We start from the raw sequence: 26,692 nt of genomic DNA, 5'->3' as shown, positions 1-26,692 counted from the left end.
AATAGAAAATCTATTTGAAAGACCCTGATATGACACACTATTAAAAAAGTAGATATGCCTACCCTACAATAATCAAGAATGAAAAGTATAGCCAAAGAATTTTTAAATCGCAATAATATGTGAAATGTCAATTCAAAAAGAAATAGTCCCGAATGTTTTAGTTAATTGTAAGTGACGCGTTCATATTCAAAATTTCTATTCGATTCAAAGTTTATCAGTTAAATATTTCCAACCCAGTAGCAGGAAAATATATTCCATTCTATTTATTTCATTTCGCAAATTTTGCATATTTTTGATAAGGTGTCTGATAAAGCTTGGGGTGACTGATAAAGCTAGGTTTATCAGGCATGCACTTTATCATCAGAAATCAACGTAATGACATGATAAATATATATATCTGTGGGAAGACCAAGAGAGAGAGAGAGAGAGAGTAATGCAACCATACCCATCCACACAGGAAGAAATTAAGACTCAGTTTATAAGCACTTGTAAACTGAAACAAAAAAACAGTCTACGAAGGAAATATATCGTAATAGTAAGTGAAACTTAATTCTATAAATCTTTAGAGTACATAATTATGATACATTGTTGGCACTGTACAGGTACAAAAGAACACATTAAGATTTATTAATTACAAAAAGTAGTAAAATTAATTACAACAGTTATAAACATACTGTAAGTATTCTATTCTAAGTATAAAGAATAAGTACAACCATATATTTGAAGAAAAAAATTGAAAGACGTATTATCCATCTGGGAACATAAAGTGTATAAGTTATATAAGAAACTTTAGATCTTTAATTACAGCCGTGATTATGAACATTTCGCGAAAGTAAAATACACGCAAATAAAGCGGAAGTAGTAATGTCAGTCACGTGATACTTTGTGTCAAAATGGTGGACAATGTCAACATCAGTAACCATGCTATTGTAAATAGTTTCATTTAACTGCATGTTATAAACTTGATTGAGTTCCAAAATAAAATTCCAAAGAAAAAACATTTTCATCAACCAGGTATTTCAAAATCACTTTTTCATGTCATTATTTCTTTAAAATCCTGTGAATTTTACAGTGTTTATATTTCTTGTGACAGCACGTTTGTCATGGAAGATGCAAGGGAGATAATATACTGGCAGTATATTACGGCAAGGCTAGAACTTTTGGCTAGTACGGCTAGTCACTTCCTTTCCTGAAACCACTCTAATTTGCTTGTAGAATATAGCGAAGAAGTTTTAGAGATATTTAGAATGAGGAAGAAAACTTGAATTTATTATTAAGGTTTTTAGACACCTTGTGGCTTAATTCAAGTTAATTGTCCTTATTTAATTTCGATTATACTTAAATCACCTTACAATGTGTTATTTTTCGTACTGCAAACAACTGGTCCTGTGAATTCAATTTAATATGACTGTGAATTAAATTTAATATGACAGTGAGTAAAGCCTATGAATCGGAAAGTCAGAAAAGCACATTTTCTAAACACATTTTCTTTCATTCTTAATTTTACATTTTTTTATTTAAAGGTGTAATTCCATATTTCATGCACTGCTTAGGTTTTCAATCGGAACATGTCAAATGTTATTCTTAAACTGAAATTTGTGATTGTTCCGTTATCGGAATATGCCACTATTTATCATGAAGTTACATTAAAAATGGCGGTGCCCAACTAGAAATGACACTTACAATTTCACTAGGATAGAAATCTATATATATTTTTTTTTTTTATTTGATTTCCTTTTAAATAAACACATCTAGTCTACAGGCCGGCATGCCAAAGAGCTATGCACTTCACAGTCTCAACATTTGAGTCGATTTGACTTCCCTGTATTAAGATGAATTAAGATGTGCGGCAGTGTTTTGCATCATCTTTATGTTATAAAGTAATTAAACGCAACATTCTACAGTAGTTCATTGATACAAAGTGTTTTACCATCAATATTTTGTTGAATTGTTTTAAATAATTTATCGAAAATGTTGAAATTTTTGTATAATTATAATTATCATAAAGTCTTTGGCAAGTGGGACTTCATTATATATATGAAAAAAATCCACCCTAAATGCTCTTACACTGCCAGTTGGAAATGTCCAACATTATTTTTGCACAAAAACCACTATATTTTATGATAAACCCTTTACCAAAAAATACCAAAAAAATTCTTAAAATGATCATAAAAAAAGAAAGAAATTAGCTGATTGTTAATTAACAGAGATGGTATAAAGCAAATATTTACATTAGTAATTGCATTACAGTATAATTATGTCACCTAAATTTCTTTTTGAAATATTCCAATGTCAAAGAAAATTTAGTTATATCCAGTTTTTCTGTATATTTTGGTCATTCGATACACCAAAGAAATAAGGCTTTGTGATATGTGTTTCAACGCTTTTATATATTTTGACATATGTTTCAAACAAGTATTTGTATCATGGGAAGTAATGAACATGTCTTTATTTGAGCTCAAACCTGGGATGTGTCTCAATAACCAAGTTATCACTATGTGAATGATGAAATAAATGAAGTTAATATTCTCAAGCATATCATAAGATTCTTAAATAATAATATCATAGCTGGCATGCTATCAGGATGTAAATTAATAACTTGATAGGAAATTAATTTTTTACTATTAGCTATCTTATCAATATTAGAAAGCATGTTATTAGAATAAGGAAATACAAAATTGAAGAATTATCAAAAAGGAAACTAAATGTACATGATTAATAGTTTCTAGTCTACAATTTTCATGTAATTTTGTTGTGATTAATTCTTTGAGGGATCACTTTTTTCCAGATTTTTAAATTTATTTTGCATACTTAATGCAATTTCAATGTAAATATATTACATTATTTTTTGTTGTTTATATGAATGTATGAATGACAGGCAATACTTATCACTATTTTCCTTAGATAGCATTTTGACACTTACTCAATACACTCGGATAATTATCTTTGCACATTTTGATGTTCCCAACTTGTACAGATAAATTATCAGTAAATTAAGGTCAAGAGTTTTTCTTATTTGATCAAGACTAGATAGTTTAATGTCAAATAAATAACGCCCTGATAATAACTCAATATTCACCTTTTTATCATTTATTTCTGTATTATCTAAGTTAATATAATATCCTTCTTTAGACTTTAAAGTTTGCTATGATAATAAAACTATAAAACATATCTTTAAACCACATGCATTGAGGGAATATTTTAACAGAGTTTTTATAATTATATTTTGTCAAAGTAGTGTAAATCATAAGGTTATATAGATTTTACAGTTTGAATTAAACTTTAGTATCTTAGTTATAATGACTGTTGATGACTTTGATAGTACTATGATTATTATCATGATTTGATAATGGTAAACATGAGATAGATAAATTGTTGTTGATAAACAGGATTGTTTAGTTATAATATGTATGTTGAAATGAAATTTCTTGCTCTAGCATTCAGTTGCATGTAGATACCTATTGAACATAGATTGGATATTAATATTTCTTGACAAACTTAAAATGACGTTTAAACAACAAAAACACATACAGTTTTTCAAAATATTACTATTTTGTCATTGACGCGTTTCGGTGAACAATACCTTCATTTTTTGATAAACTTAATTAATTTTTAATGAATCAAGAACAGAACTTTCCAGTTTGCAGACGTTTTGTGTAATGTTTTGTTGAAAAGTTTTTTGTTTCACTCAATGCAAAATTTAAGATGTTCATATAAATCATGTTAAAACCAGTTTCATATTTTAGCCTATAAGTAGGTAGATTCAATTTAGTTTCTTTTAAAAAAAATTAACAGTTTTGAAAAAAAATGTATTTCAATGTACATGTATATATATAATTTTATATGTTACAGTGTACCACCATCAGTGAGTAGATATAAGAGAAGGATAAGATGCTAGTTTGGATTATTTGGAAAAATATTCACCAGCATTAAGTGTTGATTTTAGTGAAGGAACATATTGTTATTTGGATTTTACCTCTATCTCTAACCAGAAACTATGAAAATGAAAAGGTAACTAATTGTACATTTCTGTAAATACTGATTGATGTGGAAGTTCATGTTTGATGTTATATATACCCACATATATCATTTCACTAAAATAAAATACCGTAAATAACAGTGAATAAGGGGTTGTGTTACTTGTTCAAGTTGAAACAATTAAAAGGATATGTTTTCTGGTGTAAATTATTAAAAATGTTCAAACTTATGCTATCAGTTTGAAAAAATCATTTTTGACTGCTTGTTGGCACTAAAGTCTTGTGCATTATTTTGCTTGCAGGTATATTTTAGTCACTTGCCTTATTAAAAGGTGCATGACTTTCATTTGACTGCTTGCATGCACCTTTACATTAATTGACTGTTTGCAGGTATATTGGTTGTCACTTGCCTGCTTAAAGGCAAATGACATTTTGAGCCGTGCCATGACAAAACCAACATAATGGGTTTGCGACCAGCATGGATCCAGACCAGCCTGTGCATCCGCGCAGTCTGATCAGGATCCATGCTGTTCGCTATCAGTTTCTCTACTTGTCATAGGGTTTGTAAGCGAACAGCATGGATCCTGATCAGACTGCGCTGGTCTGGATCCATGCTGGTCGCAAACCCATTATGTTGGTTTTGTCGTGACACGGCTCAATTTTTATTTGACTGCTTGACTAGTATTTAAGCAGTTTGACGTAAATTTGAAAAGAGTTTCTCCTACCTGACATTTGTTTTTAATTGTAGTCAGACAACTAGGTAACAAGTTGTTTTTTGTATTATAATGTATTGAGTACTTATTGATCTGAGAAGCTTCTTTTTTATTCAAACTGAAGCAGGGGTAAACACTCCAAATATATTCAAGGTGTAATTATATTTGTATAAATATCATAATAGTTTAATGATAGTATGGCGATCTGTTGAATGTATCTGAAATGAAAGAAAGCTATGATTAATTCATTCATTGAATGTTGTAAATAGATAATTTTATATCGAGTTTCCAAATATTCTATATTTGCTTGCTTTATAAAAAAAATGGGGATTTTTTTTCGTAAGTAATTCAGATGTAAGTGTTACTAGATGAGCTCTGTGGGTGAACAATTGAATCTTTTCAAAAATATTTTGCTTAAGAAATAACATCGGCCTGAGAGGTGTATATCGGCTATTTAACACCGGTTTGGAGTTTTGATGCGTAGGAATTGACCACGAAGGCCGTAGGCCTGAGTGGTTAATTTTGTCGCATCAAAACGACAAAACCGGTGTTAAATAGCCGATATACACCTCTCAGGCAGATGTTATTTCGATTCTAACACGATAAAATAAGGAAAATCACTAAACTTATTTTACAAGCGGAAATAACTTCCGGTGCCGATTTTCGTATAACGCTGTTCGATTTTCGCACCCTACTGTTGCGAAGATATAGAAATTATCAAACAAATGAAATAATAAGAAAAATACCTTATTTTATGAAGTTTTTAACAATAAAAACTTACGTCGTATCGTGTTTACATCAGTGCCCCATTTAACATTATTGTATGTATGAAATAACGTCAGCTTGTTTATGAATGAGTTGTTTACTTAGGATGACGTCATTTACGCTGCTTGCGGATTGGCGCCGTTTTGTCAAAGTATTTATTAACTGATATGGATCTAATATGTGGCGTTAGCGTATGTGAGATATTATTTCGGTTTTGTATGAAAAGAAAACATTATAAGAACTGAAAATATAAATAAAAATGCCTTTTATTAGTGCTTTAAAATGATTTGTAAACTATACAATCGAGGGTGAAAACATAACAGCGCATATACAAGTAGTCCCTAACCGGTGTTTATTGTCAGTTTAACACCAGTTTTTTTCCTTCTTTGTCTATAGTGACAAAATCACGTGAGTGTTAGAATTAAAATTATAGTTTTAACTTATATTTGGGAACAATTTTTATCCAAAGCTAATTATCATATTGTTCCAGTAGATCATTATACTCGGCCCTTTTGTTGTCTTGTATTGTATGGTATGGTTTAGTCATATATGAAAGTGGGAGTTTTAATTGCTGCTTATTTGTACCATTTTCAAAATAAAAAAGTAAGTTACAATTACAACGGTTAAACAAAGGATAGATTTAAAGATCTTTTACGAAACCTAAAATATCATTAGAATTGTAGAGCTTGAAGAGTTTCTTTATCAATATGAAATATTTATTTAACACTTTTGGATATTGTTCTGCTGTACATGTATGTTTTATTTGTCATTTCTTTAATATGAAATGAAACAAGATGGATTATTACACACAAAATTTTGGTATGTTGATTTCAGAAAATATAACTTAAAACGGGGAGTTCTTTGACAAGTATATTCTGCTTTTTAACTGTTTCTCAAGCATAGCACCATGTCATCTTTGCGTTCTGACAAAAGACAGTAATTTGAGTATGATGTTTTGATATTGTGATCATCTTGAAATAGAAAAAGAATTGTTTGAAAACCAAGCAGAAGTAGCACAAACTATTTACACTAAATCATTCAAGAAAAGGTTGAATAAATTAATGTTAATCTTGTGTGAAAAGAAAAAAATCTTAAGCTTTATTTTTGATTTACTGTATAAATTCTTAATCAATTAACAGCAGGTGGCAGGGATCTTGCAGTACCATACCTGAGTACCCTGCTTACTGTAATCATGCCAGAACCATGTCCAACTAACCATACCAGTACCATGTCCAACTAACCATACCAGTACTATCCATTTCCATGTCTGTTCATTGTAATTATACTATACTTTGTCCACTGTAACCATATCTGTACCATGTACATTTTGTCCGACCAATGTACCTGTACCATGTGGACTGTAAGCTCACCTCTAACAATACTTCCTTTAAAAAAGGGAGCAGTATTGATTAAACCAATTAATATTTAGATGTTTCCTATTCTTGTAGTTCCTGGCTTCCTGAAGGTCTACAATAAATGAGTCATAAAGAGGTCCCAATAACTTGTGTATTGATCTGTAACAGGTAACATGATCACCTATTGATTTCCCTTGTCCTCATCTTGTCTTGCTTCAATATTTCTTCTTATCACAGTGTATGGGACTTTACTTGTGAATCAGCTGAATGGTAAAACATTATTTATTACAACTTAATATGGTTGGTAATATTATATTTATTCTTATTAGTAAAATTAATTAGTTCATTAAACTATTATTTTTCATTGGTGAAATTATTCACTGGCACTGCTTTAAAGGTGCTCTACTGAGGTTAAAAGACTTGAAAATATAAAATTTGAGATTCTTACATTGATCATTAGTGATGCATTTAAAAATGAAAAATCTGCAAAAGATGATAATTAAAGAAATATTCTAAAGAGCTAAATTAAAAAAATTGATATTTAGTTCATTTTTAAGTGTAGTTTTGAGTGAAAAGTGTTGCAACACTTTTTCATTTTGGGGTCATTTTGCGCAACACTTTCATTTTGGGGTCATTTTGCGCACACTTTCATTTTTGGGTCATTTTGCGCAACACTTTTCATTTTGGGGTCATTTTGGGGTCATTTTGCGCAACACTTTCATTTTGGGGTCATTTTGCGCACACTTTCATTTTGGGGTCATTTTGCGCAACCCTTTTTCATTTTGGGGTCATTTTGCGCAACACTTTCATTTTGGGGTCATTTTGCGCAACACTTTCATTTTGGGGTCATTTTGTGCAACACTTTCATTTTGGGGTCATTTTGCGCAACACTTCCATTTTGGGGTCATTTTGTGCAACACTTTCATTTTGGAGTCATTTTGCGCAACACTTTCATTTTGCGGACATATTGCGCAACACTTTCATTTTAGGGACATTTTGTGCAATTGAAATGATTATTGCGGGAACACAAAGTAATGGAATGATCTGAAATTTTGTACACAAGTTATTAGCATGGACCTTCATCAAATGATACTCAAATCAAGATAGAAAAATATAAATTTGCAGTCCCTAAAGGTAAAAAAAAACCTCAATGGAGGAGTCCCTTTGAGGCTACAGCTTTATGAAAGAAATGAACAACAAGAATGTACATTTTTTTCTGTAGTATAGATTTATTACTTTTCATTTTGAATTTGGTATACATGTATTTCTTTCTTTTTAATGCTTTTTCACCATATTTTTTTTATATACACAAATCTTGACTTTTTAATATACATGTATTTGTGACTTATAATCAGTGCTGAATGTTGTTGTAGACTTGTTTGTTATGATCTTTAAAAGTAACTAACACTTTGAATTGGACTAGACTTTATTTTTTTTTATTTATTTCTTTTTTTCTTTTTTGGTTTTATGTTACATCGACACAGTATAGGTCATATCGCCATGTTCCAGCTTTACTGGTGGAGGAAGACCTCAGGTGCCCTTCCTTGCATTATTTCAGACACCTGTGTAGAACCACCGACATTCCGTAAGCTAGCTGGATAGCTTCCTCACATAAAAAAAATCCAAAGTCCCTGTCGGGATTCGAACCCACAGCGGTGAGGGGCAAGTGGTTTGAAGTCAACAACCTTACCACTCAGCCATGGACGCCCCAAACTAGACTTTAAGAACACAGTCCTATGAACCAGACTTAAACTGCATTATTTTGCTTTTGGACTTGACACTGGTTAAGTCTGATCAGACTGATCAGATCAAATCCCTAAAGTTGCCATATAGTTATGAATTTAAAGTGTTGTTATGACCAAACACCCAACAAAACAAACATTGCAAAAAAGATCCATAAAGACTGAAACAAAAATACCCTTTTCATCACTTTTGTTCTTTGGGTAAGTTTTTCCAATATAACAAGTTTTGATATATTTCTATAGAGATCAAAAGATGGTGTGAACCACACATCTATGTATCTTACCTACAATATGTCTTTAAACTCTTTATTATATAATTACTTTCTTGATTCACATCACCAAGATTTCCTTGTATATAATTATCATATAATCATGTGAAATGAAGCTCTAAAGATGAAAGAAAACTTGCAAAAATGTCCATCATTGTGCTACCTCAATAAGACATTGTACTTATGATAAGGCTTAGATTAGTATGCAAGGTTCTGTCCATATACATGTTTGAACATTTATAAACATTTGAAGCATTGCAAAAAGTAATATTTGTTTTGAGGTAATCATTGTTACATGTTTTGATATGGTTGAAAATAGTGATATGACTGATATCGTGAGGTTTTGTAATAACTTTTGTCTGCAAGGTAATAGCAATATATTTTATTATGTTTCATTGATCAAATATAATAAAATGATAAGTAAATAGATATAAACTTTCAGTGTGTTGTTATAGAATTTTGCATGGTTCGAGTTTAAATGCACTGGAATATAATAATTAAGGCCAGTGGACCTGAGTCATTTGAATGATAAACCATGCATTATTATACAATGCAAAAAACAACTATGTTAATGAACAGAGAATTGATAAATATATGTTGAATTTCATAGTGTGAATAAGTAATTTTCCTGATATCATTTGGTTTATTGACATCAAGTCAGAAGTCCTATGACACATAAGCATTACTTTTTTGCCATGCATATATGGAATGAATAATCCACTTGACTGCCCCAGACCGACTTGTGAAGTGTGTTTGGATGATTATTAAAAGATAGACATTGTCAACAGCAACCTTTTTTGCCGGCTATTTCAATAGTTACTGACATTCTTAAAGTTAGTTTGCTTATTCAAAAGGAACATTTTATGTAAGTTGTATGTTTAAACATGATCAAATATAAAAAACTGAATGTGCTTATTTAATTTGATTAGTTAAATTTGCAAGCTAGACTATATTGTAATCTTTATCTGAAATTGTTATGTAAGGATTTAAATGGAAACTTGGTTAAGGTAATTGGTAGTTTACCAACACATGTTATAAATCTTCATAGAACCCAAACTTACTGGTATCTTTGTTTTAAAAATAAAATAAAATGCAAAAAAGTATATTATGTATCCTTTGTTCTTTGGTTAAATACAATGCATTTTTCAGTTTGTTTTTAATTTTAAACAAACAAGTCTGACAATTTAATGTATTCCCCTAATTTTATCATTAAAATATTAATATTTAACAGGTTACAAATTGCTCAAATGTGAAGACTGTCTAGAAATTATATTGGTGATGATTGTCCAGGTCTCAAGGTTATAAAAAATATATCTCTGAACTCCACTTGAACCTCAGGATTATTATTAGTTTGTGTCCATTCAGTGCTGGTTTCTGATCAAATACTTGGGATCAGACCAATTAAATACCTGGCTGCAATCTGACCAATCAAATACCTGCGATCTGACCAATCAAATCAGTTGAAGCTGAGAGAAATATTGTTTATAACTTTGGCCCCAGTACTCAAAACAGATGACAATCTTCATACCTTAAAGTCTGGTGTAAGTTATAAATGAGCTTTCCTTGTGTAAATCATAAATTTTCCTGCCTGTCATATAGTAGACCATATTCTCTAACTAAAGTGATGTAATGTTTGCTTTCAATATTCATGTCTTAAAATCAGTTTAATTTTCAGTGTAATTTTATACTGCCACTGATAACATGGCCTTACATTCCCCCCTGCTTTGTTTTGATACAAAATTTTATTTATCATTATTGTCTTACAATCAATTATATGTTTACTTTAAGAGAAAGCCCTCGTTTTTCTCCTGGGCTGACATGTTACATTTGGCGTTCTAAATTGGCACGCTTATTTCGAAACGTAGAATCTCATGGCACAGAACATAAAAGTTTATTTTTGTTTCAAATCAGGAAAACAAATGTTGCAATATTGATCAGTATTGAATAATTTATATTTTTACAACTTTCAAAAGGAGGTTCTTTATACAGATTACAATGCTAAGTACTCTTTTTTAACACAGTTTAACAATTCTTTTATTTGTAGACATCATGAGATATTAAACGTGCATACTAACAGGTTTAAATGAGTCATTGAGAATTAACATTGTCTGATGATCTGATTTCTTATGGTTCAAGATTGTGATTGAATCAGGGTGATAATCTAGAATTATTATAAATAAATATATTAATCTTATACCATCTTGTACCGTATTGTTCTGCCATCCTCTCCTGTACTACCTGCTGTACAGGTTGCTGTTCCTTATACCTACCTGTCCCTTTTTCTTACACCTTCTTATTCTGTCTGCTTCTGATTCCTCAGAAAATGCATCTTGAAGTGAATGTAACATGTCATGCAAAGAATTATGTAATGTGTTCTTAAGCACCATGAGCAGGACAATGGCAAAGTGTTACCCTCAATTATTACAACATATAATATATCTGCATATAATTTCATTTAACCTATAGGGCATCTGGTAAAGTTATAATTTATAACCTTGTTGTTTATGTTTATGAATTTATTTGTCTTATCTGAGTGGTGTCTTCAGAAGTTTGTAATGACAAGCTAAACAATATATTGAAAGCTCACTATTTGGGGGGAATTTCTTCTTTTGCTACTTTAAATGTACTTCTTTGTGTGGTTTTATAATCTGTAGAAAAGCTTGTAGTAAGATTTAAATCCCATTTTTAGTAGGTTGCTTTTGTCATTCGGTCATGTCAATCGAAGGACTTGGAACATGGCCAGAAAAAATATCGGGTCAAAACACAGACGTAGAAAACAGCTGATCAATTGATTAAGCCGTCAAAATCAAAATATTGAAAGTTCCACGAGTGCTGTTATACTGTTCTGTTGGATTAATTTTATTTAGAGTAATTTTTCAAATTGCAAATTTTATTTAGAAATAATCATTGAGCATTTAAATACATACATTATAACAATTTCTGTGTGATTTATAGTTGTAAATATCTTGCTCTAAATCTTGTGGTATTATATCAAGAAAAAGGTGCAAGTTATTAAAAGGTAATTTTCAGATTTTATGTTGGAGCAAATATTTGATGTGCTTTTCTGTATTTTGATGATCATATTTTTTTTATAGTATAGTATGAATATAGTAAAAACTTAAAAATCTTCTTTTAAAGAACCCAAAGAGCTAGAGCTAAGATATTTAACATGAAACATGTTTCAATGGATGTCTACCAAGTTTGTTCAAATAAGAGCCCTGGGGTCAAAATTGGCCCCGCCCCAGGGGACATTGATTTTCCTTATATGTGTATAGCAAAAACTTAAAAATCTTCTTCGAAAAAACCAGAATAGCTAGAGTTTAGATATTAAGCATGAAACATCTTCTAGTAAGTGTCTACAAAGATTGTTCAAATAAAAGCCCTGGGGTCAAAACTGGCCCTGCCCCAGGGGTGTCATAGTTTTTAAATATATGTGTAAAGAAAAAACTTAAAAATCTTCTTTTAAAAAACCCTTAGATGTTTAGCATGAAACATCTTCTAATGGGTGTCTACCAAGTTTGTTTAAATAAAAGCCCTGGGGTTTAAACTGGCCCCGCTCCGTGGGGCCTATATGCAGGTGAGCGACTTCAGGGCCATCATGGCCCTCTTGTTTATTTAAATCAGCAGCTTACTATACAGTCCTGTCATTTTATACAGACACCCTGGCCTGGATATATATAATATATATATACATGGGCAGTCACAGTTTATAATAATAGCAAACCATTAGAGAGTGGATTACGGACATTTTGTAATTGTTACAAACCGATATCTTTGTGACAGTATAAACATTATGAAAATGTCCTTTTAAATACTGCTATGTTTGTTAAAGTAATCAATCTTTATATCAATTAATAGTTTCCAGGCCATTTTACAAATTTCTTATTGATCCATGGTCCATATTGGTCTATTAAAGTGTAATTGATTTGTTCTGTGCCCCGGGTAGATTTTGATGGAGATTTTATGAGGTATACTCCATGAATTGACATAGTTTTGTATTGATCAACTTGCATTTTGCAATTACTGCTCATGAACAAGTTGTAATTAACGTGTATTTGCATGGATTATTACAGTAAAACATTACATCTGTTGAAATGGATGACTTACCATATAATAAAATTAGAACATTGTAATCAATTCAATTCAATTCAGCATATTAACATATACGAACAAGTTTGTCTCCTCGGGCAAACTTACGGGCCTTTTCCATGTGGCACTAACTTATAGGAGCCAATCATGGCAATGGTACATGGCTGTAGTAATTTTTACTTCTGAATCCTATAAATCATGTACTAGTCATATTTTCAATACAAGTAATTATGCAAAAGAGTTTAAGAAAGCTGTAGACAAGTTCGTTTTTCAAATACATTTTCAATGCATTATGGGTAGCATAGAAAGATTATGCATTGTTTATCACAAAACGTACAGAATTGTCCTTGGAACACGTATGTAAGGACACATCAATCATAAGTCAAGTTTAACTTCATATTCATACACCATTAAGTCTTTTAAAAAAGTATTTTTAAAACTATAATTGATGACATTATAGAAAAAAAGAACTTCTCATTGCCTATTGATATGTGTAAGACTGTAAATAAATGCAGTAGCGTAAAATAAGACACAACAAGATTTTTATCAGTGTAACATTGTTCTTGTTCAAGGAGATATATTGAAACTATACCATACAAGGTTCATTGAAGAAATATTTTGAGAATGCAAGGTGTCATGATAAAATAGCACTAATTAGAAAATATGAAATAAAAATGTAAAGGAGAAATAGTACATAGCTTCATTTATTTAACAGTTATAGTGTGATTTTGGTGTGTATTTCATGTAAAGAAATATAGCATTATAAAAGGTGTGTCAAAAAGTGACAATGTAAACACCAGCTATGTTGGATTAATGTAAAAAGGTGAAGATTTAATGAGTACGGAATGGGTATGTTACCTCATTTGTTGTTGTTGTTGTTTTCTGAAGATTAATAAGAACATATTGCTGCAAAAAGACGTGTATTTAAAATGTTGTTTTATACATGTGTATGAATTCATGTGAAGAGTTTAGCACAACTTTTTTGATACTCGGGGATTATTAACCCTTTAAGTGCTGTAACTGAAAGCGTTAAGCCTTTGCCACCAGTATAGAGCCAGGCCAGCCTGCACATCTGTGTAGTCTGACCAGGCTTCTTACTGTTGACTGACAAACTTTAAATATTCAAATTGATATACCTAAAATTGAAAATAGACAGTTCCAAATTGGAAGTAGGACAAGTCCATTTAAAATATTCAACATGTTCATGGTTAAGAACTATCTATGGCCATCCAGGGATAATAAAGTATCTATGGCGCTGGCCACTGTATGTATGTCAAGTGATTTGTTCACATATAACTGTATGATGTTATATATTTTCAGACTTGTTGGAGACTGTAGGGAAACCGTTACATTTTTATGGCTATGGTGGTTGTACTAATACAACAATGCCAGAGAACCCAAACATTGATCCTGAGTCAGGATCCAACGGTTTCTATAATGCCAATGTTACCATGGCAACCACCAATAATAACAGAAATAATAACCGGAATCAGGGTATTCCACGGGTGTCATCCGCTGGCATCAAGTATTATGACATTGCTACACAGTTGCTCGGCAAGAATGGCTCTGATTTAGAAGAGCTATTTATAGCTGCAGCCAGGGTAAGAACATAAATACTTCTTTTTTCTTGCCTTCAGCTTGATTGCTTAAGTATAAACTTACGTTAAACATTTTCAATTTTTGTTTTTTTATTGATCAGCCACTACTAGTGTCATATGAGAAAGCATTGATGTAACTCAGTGCCACTAAACCTAGGTGTCCTTTGTTGAAAGGAAGATACCTGAACCACTAGACCTGCATGCCTCAATTTCCTTGCTTTAAGTTTTTTATGGGTTCCAAAACATTAAAAAAAACTTCACTGACACATTTGACAGAAGATGAGGTTATAAGTAAAACTAAATTGAAAATATTTGTTTACTTAAGTGTTTTTGAAGGCTTGCAATATGTAAATCAAAGATTTCATTGCTATGTTATCTAAGGAAATACAAATAAGGGCACAACCTTTTTATTTGTATTTTATGGCAGATTGATATTCCTTAATTCTGGTTCAGGTAAAAAAATGCTGGTGTCAAGTTTCATGTAATTGTTCCGCTGGAATAAGAATAATTAGAAAATTGAGTCACTAAATATCAGATTGATCACTATCTTTTGGGGTTAAAATAAACTGTTTACAAGTAGTTTGAAAATTGTTTGTAAATATATCACAATCACTACCCTTGATCATTAGATATGGCTCTTTTTTTCAAAAGTAGAGTAATGGATTCAGTGTTTTTAAATGAGACTCTACCATTGGTTATAAATTCTTTGTCATGTTGAGAGGCATTGAGGCAATTAAAATAAATGTGAAAATTTACTATATACCGTCTGCAAGTTTGGATTTACAGATTTTATCAAAGTGCACTCTGTCCGTTCTATATTTAGTGCCCTGCCCTTTATCAAGTGTACCCTGCCCTTTATCCAGTCTAGATACAACACTAGAACAGTGTGTGGGTTCAAACCCTGTCAGGGGCAAGCCGTTGTTTCCATCAGCAAGATACTTCACACTATTTGCTCAGTACTAGTTGGTACAAGAACTGTTTTGAGAGTATGTCTATAAGCTTATAGCATCTTATACAATTAATCAAAACAAATTCTGTGTAAACTAATATACATGTAGTATTAATAACTACTATCTATGCAAACAGTAATAAATGTTTATTGCATTTATGTCTGTTGCTGCCAAAGAGGTCTCCAAATTTCTTAAATTCTACATTATTACACAACAGTAAACAACTTATGTATTGTAATTTCAGGATGGGGTATATGAGAAGATAGAGAATTTCCTGCACAGAAACAGAAGTGATTATGTTATCAGTATAGATGTGAAGGACAAAAAGACTGGAAATACACCGTTAATCTGGGCCGCCAAGAGGGGACATGCTAAGGTACAATACAAAATAGTCAAAACCTGTCAAAATAGTTAAACATATACCATCTAATATTTGGAAGTTCTCAAGAATCATGGAACTAGTCTGTCAGATTGTTCACTGCTGACTGGGATTTATCTTACATGAAATTGATAAATTTTGAAATGTCTGTTGTTGAATTAAAGGCTCTCATTATCATAATAATGAATGTAAGCTGTTGATATAAAATACCCTTTTGAGACTTTAATGAATGTGCAGGCTGGCCAGTCTCTGTAATGATGGCACAGATATAATTCTTACATCTTGTCCTTTACTCTTACTATATTAAATGTCTTAAATGGACTTGTTCATCTTTCAAATCTGGACAAAACCAGTTGTCATTTTAAGGGAAAATTTCCAAATTATGCACTGTCTTATCAGCAAACAGAACAAGATCAGATGGCAAGGATGTGCAAGCTGATTTTTGTCTGAACTGGTTGCATGGATGGAATATGTTGCTGCTTACAGGATAAAGTTTTATATTAAGTGCAAATTGTGCAATGTCATGGTTTTTGTTCCATTACGTATTTGCAACTTTGTGTCCTTCTGAGGATGTTACTGGTATACATACATCTGTAATATGAATTGGAAATTTTCCATTTTGTGGTTTTATGTCTTACAAAACAGAAAACCACAATGTAGATTAATCTTAAAGGATAAAATTTATTTCAAAACGGTATACATTTATACAAGAAATACAATATGCAAACAGTACAATATTTTATTTAATGTTTTATTTGACATATATTGCTTTATAAAAGAAAATTAATTGATAAATGGAATTGAACATGCTAAATATTTAATTTATATAAAGAGAAACATAACACTTATGAAAAGATCATTCATCAGGTACAGCATCATCCAATTACCAGTAACCATAGCACCTTTATCACTGTTGTGGAATCCATATTCAGTAATTATTTAATCATTACAAAATGTGAATATATCTTTTGAAACCATTCTCAATTTGGAACTCTACCATTGGTCAATATTACATCCGTGCTCATATTAATCAACCAATTAAATGCTTTGATTTGAGCCTTGTCAAGTCTGAATGATCTACAGGCATTAATTTACTGTAATAATATCAATAAGAAATTTATTTACATATTTAGATATATAAAAAAGTCTAGATTTTTTCTACCATCTTGTATTGTGCACTTGATACATACATCAATTCATATTGATTGTCTTGTTATACAAAACTCTTGATAATTTTACGTCACAGGTAAATGACCCACTTTCTTTGTAAATGATACTGTCGCAGTTTCTTTAATTTATTGCATATTTATTGAAATCATCTGGAACGTGACAGTTTTGTATTTCAATGATCTTGATGTAACTTTGCTCGGTAATTTCACCGGGACATTTAAATGTCCCTAATCAATAGATCAATAAACTTTGATCAGCTGATACAATGATTTAGATTGGCACGGTGCCAGCTCTTTGTTTGACAAGTAGTATCCGCAAGTGTCTCCAAAAATTATCTACGTAATGTGAAAATCATCAATACTTGATAACGCGCTTATTATCTATTTCGTGAACTTGTTAAATATCTAATTACATTCTCAATAAAAGTCAATTATGGCAGGAAAATTTTACTAATTGAAGAATCTCTTTGTGTTTTTGTGATATCATTTTTCAAATTGACAAAAATTATGACATTTAATGAGAATATATCATGTGGATATGATTCCCTATTTATTTTTAGCTCGACTTTTCTATGAAAAGGGGAGCTATCCTACTCGCCCCGGCGTCGGCGTCGGCGTCGGCGTCACACCTTGGTTAAGTTTTTCGTACCACCCCACTTTATTTCAGAAGTATTACAAGTATGGCTTTGAAACTTACCATACTTGTTCACCATCATAACCTCCATCTACAGACAAGAGTACATAACTCTGTCAAGGTTTTTGACAGAATTATGGCCCTTTTTTGACTTAGAAAGTGTATTGAGCTTGGTTAAGTTTTTTGTACCACCTCACTTTATTTCAAAACCATTGGAGGTATTGCTTTGAAACTGACCATACTTGTTTACCATCACGACCTTCATCAACAGACAAGAGGACATAACTCTGTCAAGGTTTTTGACAGAATTATGCCCCTTTTTGACTTAGAAAATACATTGAATATGGGTAAAATCCACTTATTGCCTTAACCCTTTGAGATATTGCTTTGAAACTTTTAATGCTATTTCACATCATTACCCCCATCTGTACGCAAGAGAAGGTAACTCTGTCAAGGATTTGTTTTAAAAATTAAGGCCTTTTATCGACTTAGAATCTTGGTTAAGTTTTTAGTACCAGTCCACTTTTTGACTGAACTGTTTGAGATATTAATTTGAAAGTTGGAATACTTGTTTACAATCATGATTCCCAAACATGTCCAGGAGAAGGTAATTCTGTCAAAGATTTTATTTGAATTATGGCCCTTAACTGTCAATGTTTTGTATTATAGGCAAGCACTAAAAAACTTAAAAAATCTAAAAAAATTCATTCTTATCCACTTGTTCACTTTACCATAAATTATGTCATATAAACATTGCTGTAATATTCAAGGGTATCAAACAACTAGTTCACTTTAAAAATACAGAGATTCTTGTATTGCCTTTTACTGCAAAAACTTTTTTTATTGGCAAGCAATAAAAAAGTCGAGCGCGCTGTCTTACGGACAGCTCTTGTTTTGTTATAGTATTATATAAATAAATTGTTTTGATTGAACAGATGGTTTTTGAAATTTACGTTTTTGGGGTTTTTTTGTTGTTTTTTTTTAAATTTAATTTTATGAGAATCTACATTTTTTTTCCATTAATTGTTGATTGTTGTCCTAAAATTAAACAACTGTATATCACTTACATAATCTTTTGTAAAAATATATAAAGAAATATATATACATTTGCACATCATTTGGAATGACAAAAAAATAAGCTGATGTTATTTTAGACATATTAATCACTAATGAATTTATAAATTGTAAATGGATTAGGTAAGCATGTATAACAAAGTTTTGTTTACTTATAAATTAATGTTATAATCTATTCATACACTCGTGATGATGACATTATGGTCAGTGGCTTGAAGCCAAATAGTAAGATTTGGAACATTTCCATTGGGTCAGTTTTGTTTTTGTCTAACTCATGCCCTCCCGACATTAAGTACAAAGAGTTTACATACATAATGTTTTCTTTTTAACCAAATACAAATATTTAAGTCACTGTACTACAGTTTATTGATGAATTATTTATTAGGAGTGAAGTTGTTTAATGTGGTAAAGTCGCCCGTTGGTCCTTTTTACCCCTAGTGCGGAGATTAAAAGACCGACCTGGTCTGAATAAACAAAATAAATGCTGATAAAATTTGAAGTCATCCATTAGCATTATCAATATGACTCAGGCTTGCATAAAGCCATTGTTGTTAATATTGCTAAAATGATTTTGGACATAAAAGAATAAAATTTCAAGATTTATTTATATAAATATGCAAAAGGCCCACATGGTAAAATGGTAAACATTAGCTATCTGGTAACATACATAAATACTTAAAGGTTATCATTACATATATGCAACAAAAGAAAATGCAAATGTATTCAAATTATAAATTATGCATAAAAAAAGACAAAAGACTTCATAAAATAAGAAACAAAAGGGAATATAAATGAAAGAGTGTGACTGTTTGATTTCTGGCGATTAGAACCACCAACGTTCTGTAAGCTACATGTAGCTAGAAAGCTTCTTCACATAAAATAATCCAAAGTTCCTGTTGGGATTTGAACCTTCAGCAATGAGGGTCAAGTGGTTTGAAGTCAAAGACCTTTACCAAGTAACATATAAGGATTTGTATAGACATGTTTTACTGGTTCTTTAAAGTCAAAAACAAAATTATTAACTACCTTTATACATGTTTTAAGATTTAATACAGTACCCATATTTGCTTTCAAGAAATTTATGTTCTCCACTTGTAAACTGTTTTAATAAAATTTCATTAAAACCCAAAAATGTCTAACTATAAATTATGTTTGTAGGTCAGTTTTTAAAAATTGCCTGAATAAGCAGTTATTGAATTGTAAAGTTTATATAGTTTTTATCCACATTTTATTTTGAGATATTACATTTAAGTGGGATCAGTTGACATAACTGACAGGGGTCATAGAGTGTATCACAGTATATCAAAATATTTAAAACCCACAAATATAACGGAAAACTTATGATACAATTAATGAGGGACATTTAACAATTTATTCAATACATTGGTTTTGTACAGTTTGAAACAAATTCGGTGAAAATTGTGTAAGTACATATTCTGTGGGTAACTTTTATAAAGTAAATAAAGAATTACATATCTGTAACTCAAAAGAACATTAGGATATATAGTTCTATGGCACAGGAAATACAAAACATTTTCCACTGAAATCAATTTAGCTAAAATGCGATGAAATTGTCTTAACTTTTAATCTCTGTGTCTATTAAATGAATAGAATATAAAGGAAATATGTAAATTCTACAGCCTATTTCCTCACAAAGATTATTGGGGAATATGGTTTCAGGCCCGAGTGATTCTTTTGTGTTATTGACATTATTATTTTATTTTGATTTATAAATTATAATGGAACTTAATTGATTTCACAAGAATTAACTCTGAAAAATAATGCATTGTCACATAGAAATTGAGAGATTCTTATAAATACTCATAAATATCATATTCTAATACTTCATGTTAAGTGTTATTTTTCATATAATTTCTTATCACAAAGGTGATTTTTTTATGATCATCATTGAATGTGAAATATTAACTTTACACCCCAAATCTTAAATTGTTCAGTAAAATACTAATAATGGTAAGTTGATGAATTTAAATGCCCCGTTTTCATAATGGTTTTGTGAAAAATTGCAATATTGGTAAAAGAATATCCTGTTACAAGTCGAGGCACAAAGATGGAATATTGCCAACATTATGAAAGTACACAGTTTCTTTGTTCAGGCTATCTGAACCCAAGTCCGCCTTTCTGTCAAGATGGACTTTCCATGTTATATCAGTCCATATAGAGTAGTCTTAGTGAATGCACTGTGCATCAATTTATAGGTCTTTTTATATCACTTTTGATATAAAACTAGGAATTATAGATATATTTATTTTTTCATTAAAGTAAATTTATATATATATCAAAATGATATATTTGTGGATGTAAAGCTGAAATAAATTTTTAAAGGAATTAAATGTAAGTGTTCTTACAGTATTGATGCTTTACTGCCGATTGATATAATTTTTTTTTTTTACACAATTTTTGATCTAGTAGATCTATCATATGGATTTTTTAATTAACTTCTGAAATTAGTTGGTTTGATTGTCATTATTGTTTAATAAATTTCAGAAATAGAAATCAAAAGGAAACTATTTTCGGTTACCATTTGAAATGAGCTATGGGACAAATATATTGTGTTTTAGAGACTTTTTTATCCTACAATTTTTAGCTCGACTTTTCTATGAAAAGGGGAGCTATCCTACTCGCCCCGGCGACGGCGTCGGCGTCGGCGTTAGCGTCGGCGTCGGCGTTGGCGTCACACCTTGGTTAAGTTTTTCGTACCACCCCACTTTATTTCAGAAGTATTACAAGTATGGCTTTGAAACTTACCATACTTGTTCACCATCATAACCTCCATCTACAGACAAGAGTACATAACTCTGTCAAGGTTTTTGACAGAATTATGGCCCTTTTTTGACTTAGAAAGTGTATTGAGCTTGGTTAAGTTTTTTGTACCACCTCACTTTATTTCAAAACCATTGGAGGTATTGCTTTGAAACTGACCATACTTGTTTACCATCACGACCTTCATCAACAGACAAGAGGACATAACTCTGTCAAGGTTTTTGACAGAATTATGCCCCTTTTTGACTTAGAAAATACATTGAATATGGGTAAAATCCACTTATTGCCTTAACCCTTTGAGATATTGCTTTGAAACTTTTAATGCTATTTCACATCATTACCCCCATCTGTACGCCAGAGAAGGTAACTCTGTCAAGGATTTGTTTTAAAAATTAAGGCCTTTTATCGACTTAGAATCTTGGTTAAGTTTTTAGTACCAGTCCACTTTTTGACTGAACTGTTTGAGATATTAATTTGAAAGTTGGAATACTTGTTTACCATCATGGTCCCAAAACATGGGCAGGAGAAGGTAATTCTGTTAAGGATTTTATTTGAATTATGGCCCTTTTTGACTTAGAAACTCAGTTAAGATTTTCATTCTTGTCCACTTGTTGACTTAACCATTTGAGATATTACTTTGGAAGTTGGAGTTCTTATGTGCCATCATGAGACCTATCTGTAAGCAAGAGAAGATAACTCTGTGAAAATGTTTCTTGATTTGTACTTAGAAATTCCTAGTTAAAGTCTTGTGTGCCCTTAACTGTCAAAGTTTTGTTTTATAGGCAAGCACTAAAAAAGTCGAGCGCGCTGTCCTTCTGACAGCTCTTGTTATAATTTTAATTATATTAATTTTATTTTAATTTCAGATTGTACAACTTTTGTTACGGCATGGTGCTGATATAACATTACGCAATTATGAAGGTCAAACAGCTGTAGAGGTCGCCTCACCGTCTATAAGGTCAATACTGCTGGAATCTGTGGAGAGAAGTACGGAGGCGTCTCATCAATTACTGCTGCAGGCAGCTTGGCAAGGAGATATACAAGTTGTCTCTAGATTACTGGTAACTTGTTCTCTTACACACTATATAACTGCTTTTGCTGTTACCGTACTTAAAATAACTTAAAGACAGCTTAAAGTCTCTTTGAATAGCAAGATCTGTGTATGGTTACATTTTGTTGATGTGCTTTAGATTTTAAGTCATTCATCTTACACAGTATTTATGCATTAGCATTAAAGTCTAGCTGACTGTTTAGTTGATAACAGTTTAAGCACTATTTTGCTGAAATCTGTAGACTGCTCAACTCTTTGGCTTATAACTGGAAACTGTTTATATCAGGACAAGGCAAGTATTTGATATCTCAGTGACTTTTTGAACACACCACATTACTAACATTGTTTCTATAAATTATACCATTTGTCCTGTAATGTTGCTTTAGTTGATATATATCAAGTAGTGGGAGACAGTTTAAAAATGTTATAATCGTATATGTTCCAAGTAGAATGAAATATTGTAATTGCTTACTGGTATTTACTGAAATACAGTTTTAAATAGGGGCTTAACCAAACCACATGTATATTGAAGCAAACTTGAGATGATTATTTGTCTTTGTGTCAGCGGTTGTTGCAATGAGGTTTTCAAGTCACAGAGATAATTGTTTTTGTATAGGAAGGAATTCAGCATGAATTATGCTTCTGTTGAAAATGACATCTTGGTCAAACTCATTTATATAATTATATCTCTGATTTTTATATAATTATATCTCTGAGTCACAGAGATAATTGTTTCTGTATAGGAGTTCAGCTTGAATTATGCTTCTGTTGAAAATGACAACTTGGTGTAACTTATTACATAACTGATTTTCTGTAAAATTTAATAAATTTTGATATTCTTTTTCACTATTTTGAAAGAGAAGAAAACAATTCATTATTATAAAAGGCAACTACTATTATGCTCCCTTCCTCACATTTTCACACACAAAAAAGTGATTAAATTAAGAGCTAAGTTAAGAGAAGGAAAATAGTCAATATATAATTTAACCTTATGATATATCTGTTATATATGAGTCATTTTCCATTTATGTCCCTTGCTCCAAAGTTATATGATATATCTATTACTGAGTTTAAGAAAACTTAGATAATCTATATAACTTGAAATTCTGTTTGTTGTGAAATATTATATGGGTTGACAGTTGAACAGTTATTGTATTTGTTTTGAAACAGTTATGGCTGACAATAAAAAAGTCCCTAAACATAAAACACAATTTGTAATAAACCAAAAATTAACACACTTGATAATTGTGAGAAATAACAATGACATAAGGTAACAAATTTAACTTTTTGTGGTGATTGTATGATAGAATCATTAGTTTACTATGAGATTGATAACGAGTTAAGATAAAATAAACCATGTAATGATAGTAGATTGTTATTATTTATGCAAATCAGCAAAATATTCTGATGTCTTTGTTGTTAAAAAAATTGAACAGAAGTAGATTGTAGGAAATGATTTTAGAGATATATTCTGACTAGATCATTGTGAGAGCAAGATTTTAACATGTACCCACCTAAACATAACATGATGGACTTGCCCAACATAACATGATTGACATGTCCAGCATAACATGATGGACTTGTCCAGCATAACATGATGGACTTGTCCAGCATAACATGATGGGCTCGTCCAGCATAACATGAAAGAATTGCCCAACATAACATGATGAACTTGTCCAACATAACATGATGAACTTGTCCAACATAACATGATGAACTTGTCCAACATAACATGATGGCCAACATAACATGATGAACTTGTCCAACATAACATGATGAACTTGTCCAGCATAACATGATGAACTTGTCCAACATAACATGATGAACTTGTCCAACATAACATGATGAACTTGTCCAACATAACATGATGGCCAACATAACATGATGAACTTGTCCAACATAACATGATGAACTTGTCCAACATAACATGATGAACTTGTCCAACATAACATGATGGCCAACATAACATGATGAACTTGTCCAGCATAACATGATGAACTTGTCCAACATAACATGATGAACTTGTCCAACATAACATGATGAACTTGTCCAACATAACATGATGGCCAACATAACATGATGAACTTGTCCAACATAACATGATGGACTTGTCCAACATAACATGATGAACTTGTCCAACATAACATGATGAACTTGTCCAACATAACATGATGGACTTGTCCAACATAACATGATGAACTTGTCCAGCATAACATGATGAACTTGTCCAACATAACATGATGAACTTGTCCAGCATAACATGATGAACTTGTCCAACATAACATGATGAACTTGTCCAACATAACATGATGGACTTGTCCAGCATAACATGATGGACTTGTCCAGCATAACATGATGGACTTGTCCAACATAACATGATGGACTTTCCCAACATAACATGATGGCTTTGCCCAACATAACATGATGGACTTTCCCAACATAACATGATGAACTTGTCCAACATAACATGATGGACTTGTCCAACATAACATGATGGACTTTCCCAACATAACATGATGGCTTTGCCCAACATAACATGATGGACTTTCCCAACATAACATGATGGACTTTCCCAACATAACATGATGGCTTTGCCCAACATAACATGATGGACTTTCCCAACATAACATGATGGCTTTGCCCAACATAACATGATGGACTTTCCCAACATAACATGATGGACTTGCCCAACATATCATGATGGACTTGCCCAACATAACATGATGGACTTGCCCAACATAACATGATGGACTTGTCCAACATAACATGATGGACTTGCCCAACATAACATGATGGACTTGCCCAACATAACATGATGGACTTGTCCAACATAACATGATGGACTTGCCCAACATAACATGATGGACTTGCCCAACATAACATGATGGACTTGCCCAACATAACATGATGGACTTGCCCAGTGCTTTGTGTTTGGAGCTATCTGTTATTTTTAAAATAAGAGATGTAAAATTGAGAAATTAAAAAAATTTAATATATAATGTTGTTGTATATTTATATAAGATTATATTTGAGTTCATATAGTATAAACATTATGAAATCATGTCCATTTTTTCCCCATTCCTAGTCTCTATCACTATGGGCATTATAATTATAATAGTAACAACAAAGTCCATGTTATATTTCCTTTTATTTTTTATATTTTTGGACAGCTCTAAGAGCAGTATCTATGGTTTAAAAGTGAGAATCATCAGAAGTATCATATCACTTTGATCAGATTTTTTATGACAAGAGTTACAACCCCTATATGTATAAATGTAGTAGTTGCAACCCTTGTATGTATAAATGTAGTTTTCATATTCCATGGCCATCACAATACAGTGTCATAAGTCAGTGTTCATAAATAACATTATGATGAATCCATGATTTTTAACCCTTTTTCAATGTTAGAACTAAAAACTTCAAAGCTTATATGTCACCAGTATATACAGCCAAGCCAGTGTCTATATATCCATGTAGTCTGACCAGGCTCTGATACTGATGGCTGACCTGAACTTCCAAATTGTCACGGTGATATCCCTTCAATAGAAAATGGACTGTTTACAAAAAAAACCATTGTAAAAGTCTGTATTCAACGTATTTTCAGTGATTGTATTTTCAGCAGTTGCGTAAATGTTTTACCATTATTTAGGTGTCAAACAAGGAGGGTTATTCAACAGATTACTGTGTTTATGATCTGTATGAAACACTGACCTAATCCACTTACGTTAAATACTATAATATATTGTACCTGTGAAAAAACGAAATTTAATACAATGATAAATTCGACAATAAAGCAAAGGTCAATGCCCCATTTAATGAATGGTTTATTTACATGTTAAATTATAATTTGAATAAAAAAAGAATAAAAAAAACATAAATCAATAATAAAGGTTTTATGTAAGATAGTTAGACTAAGATTCATGCTTGCTTTTAGAGTACTAGCATTAAAAGCTGTTATATTGCATTACACACAACTTCAGATAATTTACATAAAATGATGGTTATACTCAGGTGCCCATTTATTCTGGAAATAATAGACTGAATTATTAATGGGTGGAGGGGAAAGTGAGGCCTTCTCTTACCAGTAAAACAAGAGAGACACCATAATATTATGACCTTTAAAATGTCTGTGTGAGTTTGTTATCC

General features: G+C 31.4%; 1 protein-coding gene across 4 annotated transcripts in view; it reads left to right on the top strand.

Moving 5' to 3' along the window:
- The first annotated feature begins 875 nt into the window (after window positions 1-875).
- The window catches only part of LOC132725056 (serine-rich adhesin for platelets-like), a 51,155-nt gene continuing 25,338 nt past the window's right edge, over window positions 876-26,692 (top strand). For 3 of the 4 annotated variants that reach the window (XM_060710050.1, XM_060710051.1, XM_060710048.1), the window contains exons 1-5: window positions 876-1,014; window positions 3,853-4,011; window positions 14,231-14,511; window positions 15,703-15,834; window positions 22,362-22,556. In XM_060710050.1, coding sequence (XP_060566033.1) covers window positions 14,296-14,511; window positions 15,703-15,834; window positions 22,362-22,556 — 543 coding nt within the window. In that variant the 5' untranslated portion in view covers window positions 876-1,014; window positions 3,853-4,011; window positions 14,231-14,295. Of the gene's footprint in view, window positions 1,015-3,852; window positions 4,012-11,658; window positions 11,841-14,230; window positions 14,512-15,702; window positions 15,835-22,361; window positions 22,557-26,692 lie in introns of those variants that run through there. The other variant, XM_060710049.1, reaches the window with a different exon arrangement.

This window comes from Ruditapes philippinarum, unplaced genomic scaffold (assembly GCF_026571515.1).
Source record: "Ruditapes philippinarum isolate M1 unplaced genomic scaffold, ASM2657151v2 ctg813_1_1_1_1, whole genome shotgun sequence".
NCBI classification, from domain to species: Eukaryota; Metazoa; Mollusca; class Bivalvia; order Venerida; family Veneridae; genus Ruditapes; species Ruditapes philippinarum.
The sequence above is the reverse complement of the archived record's forward strand: the minus strand, read 5'-3'. Positions and strand labels throughout refer to the sequence as shown.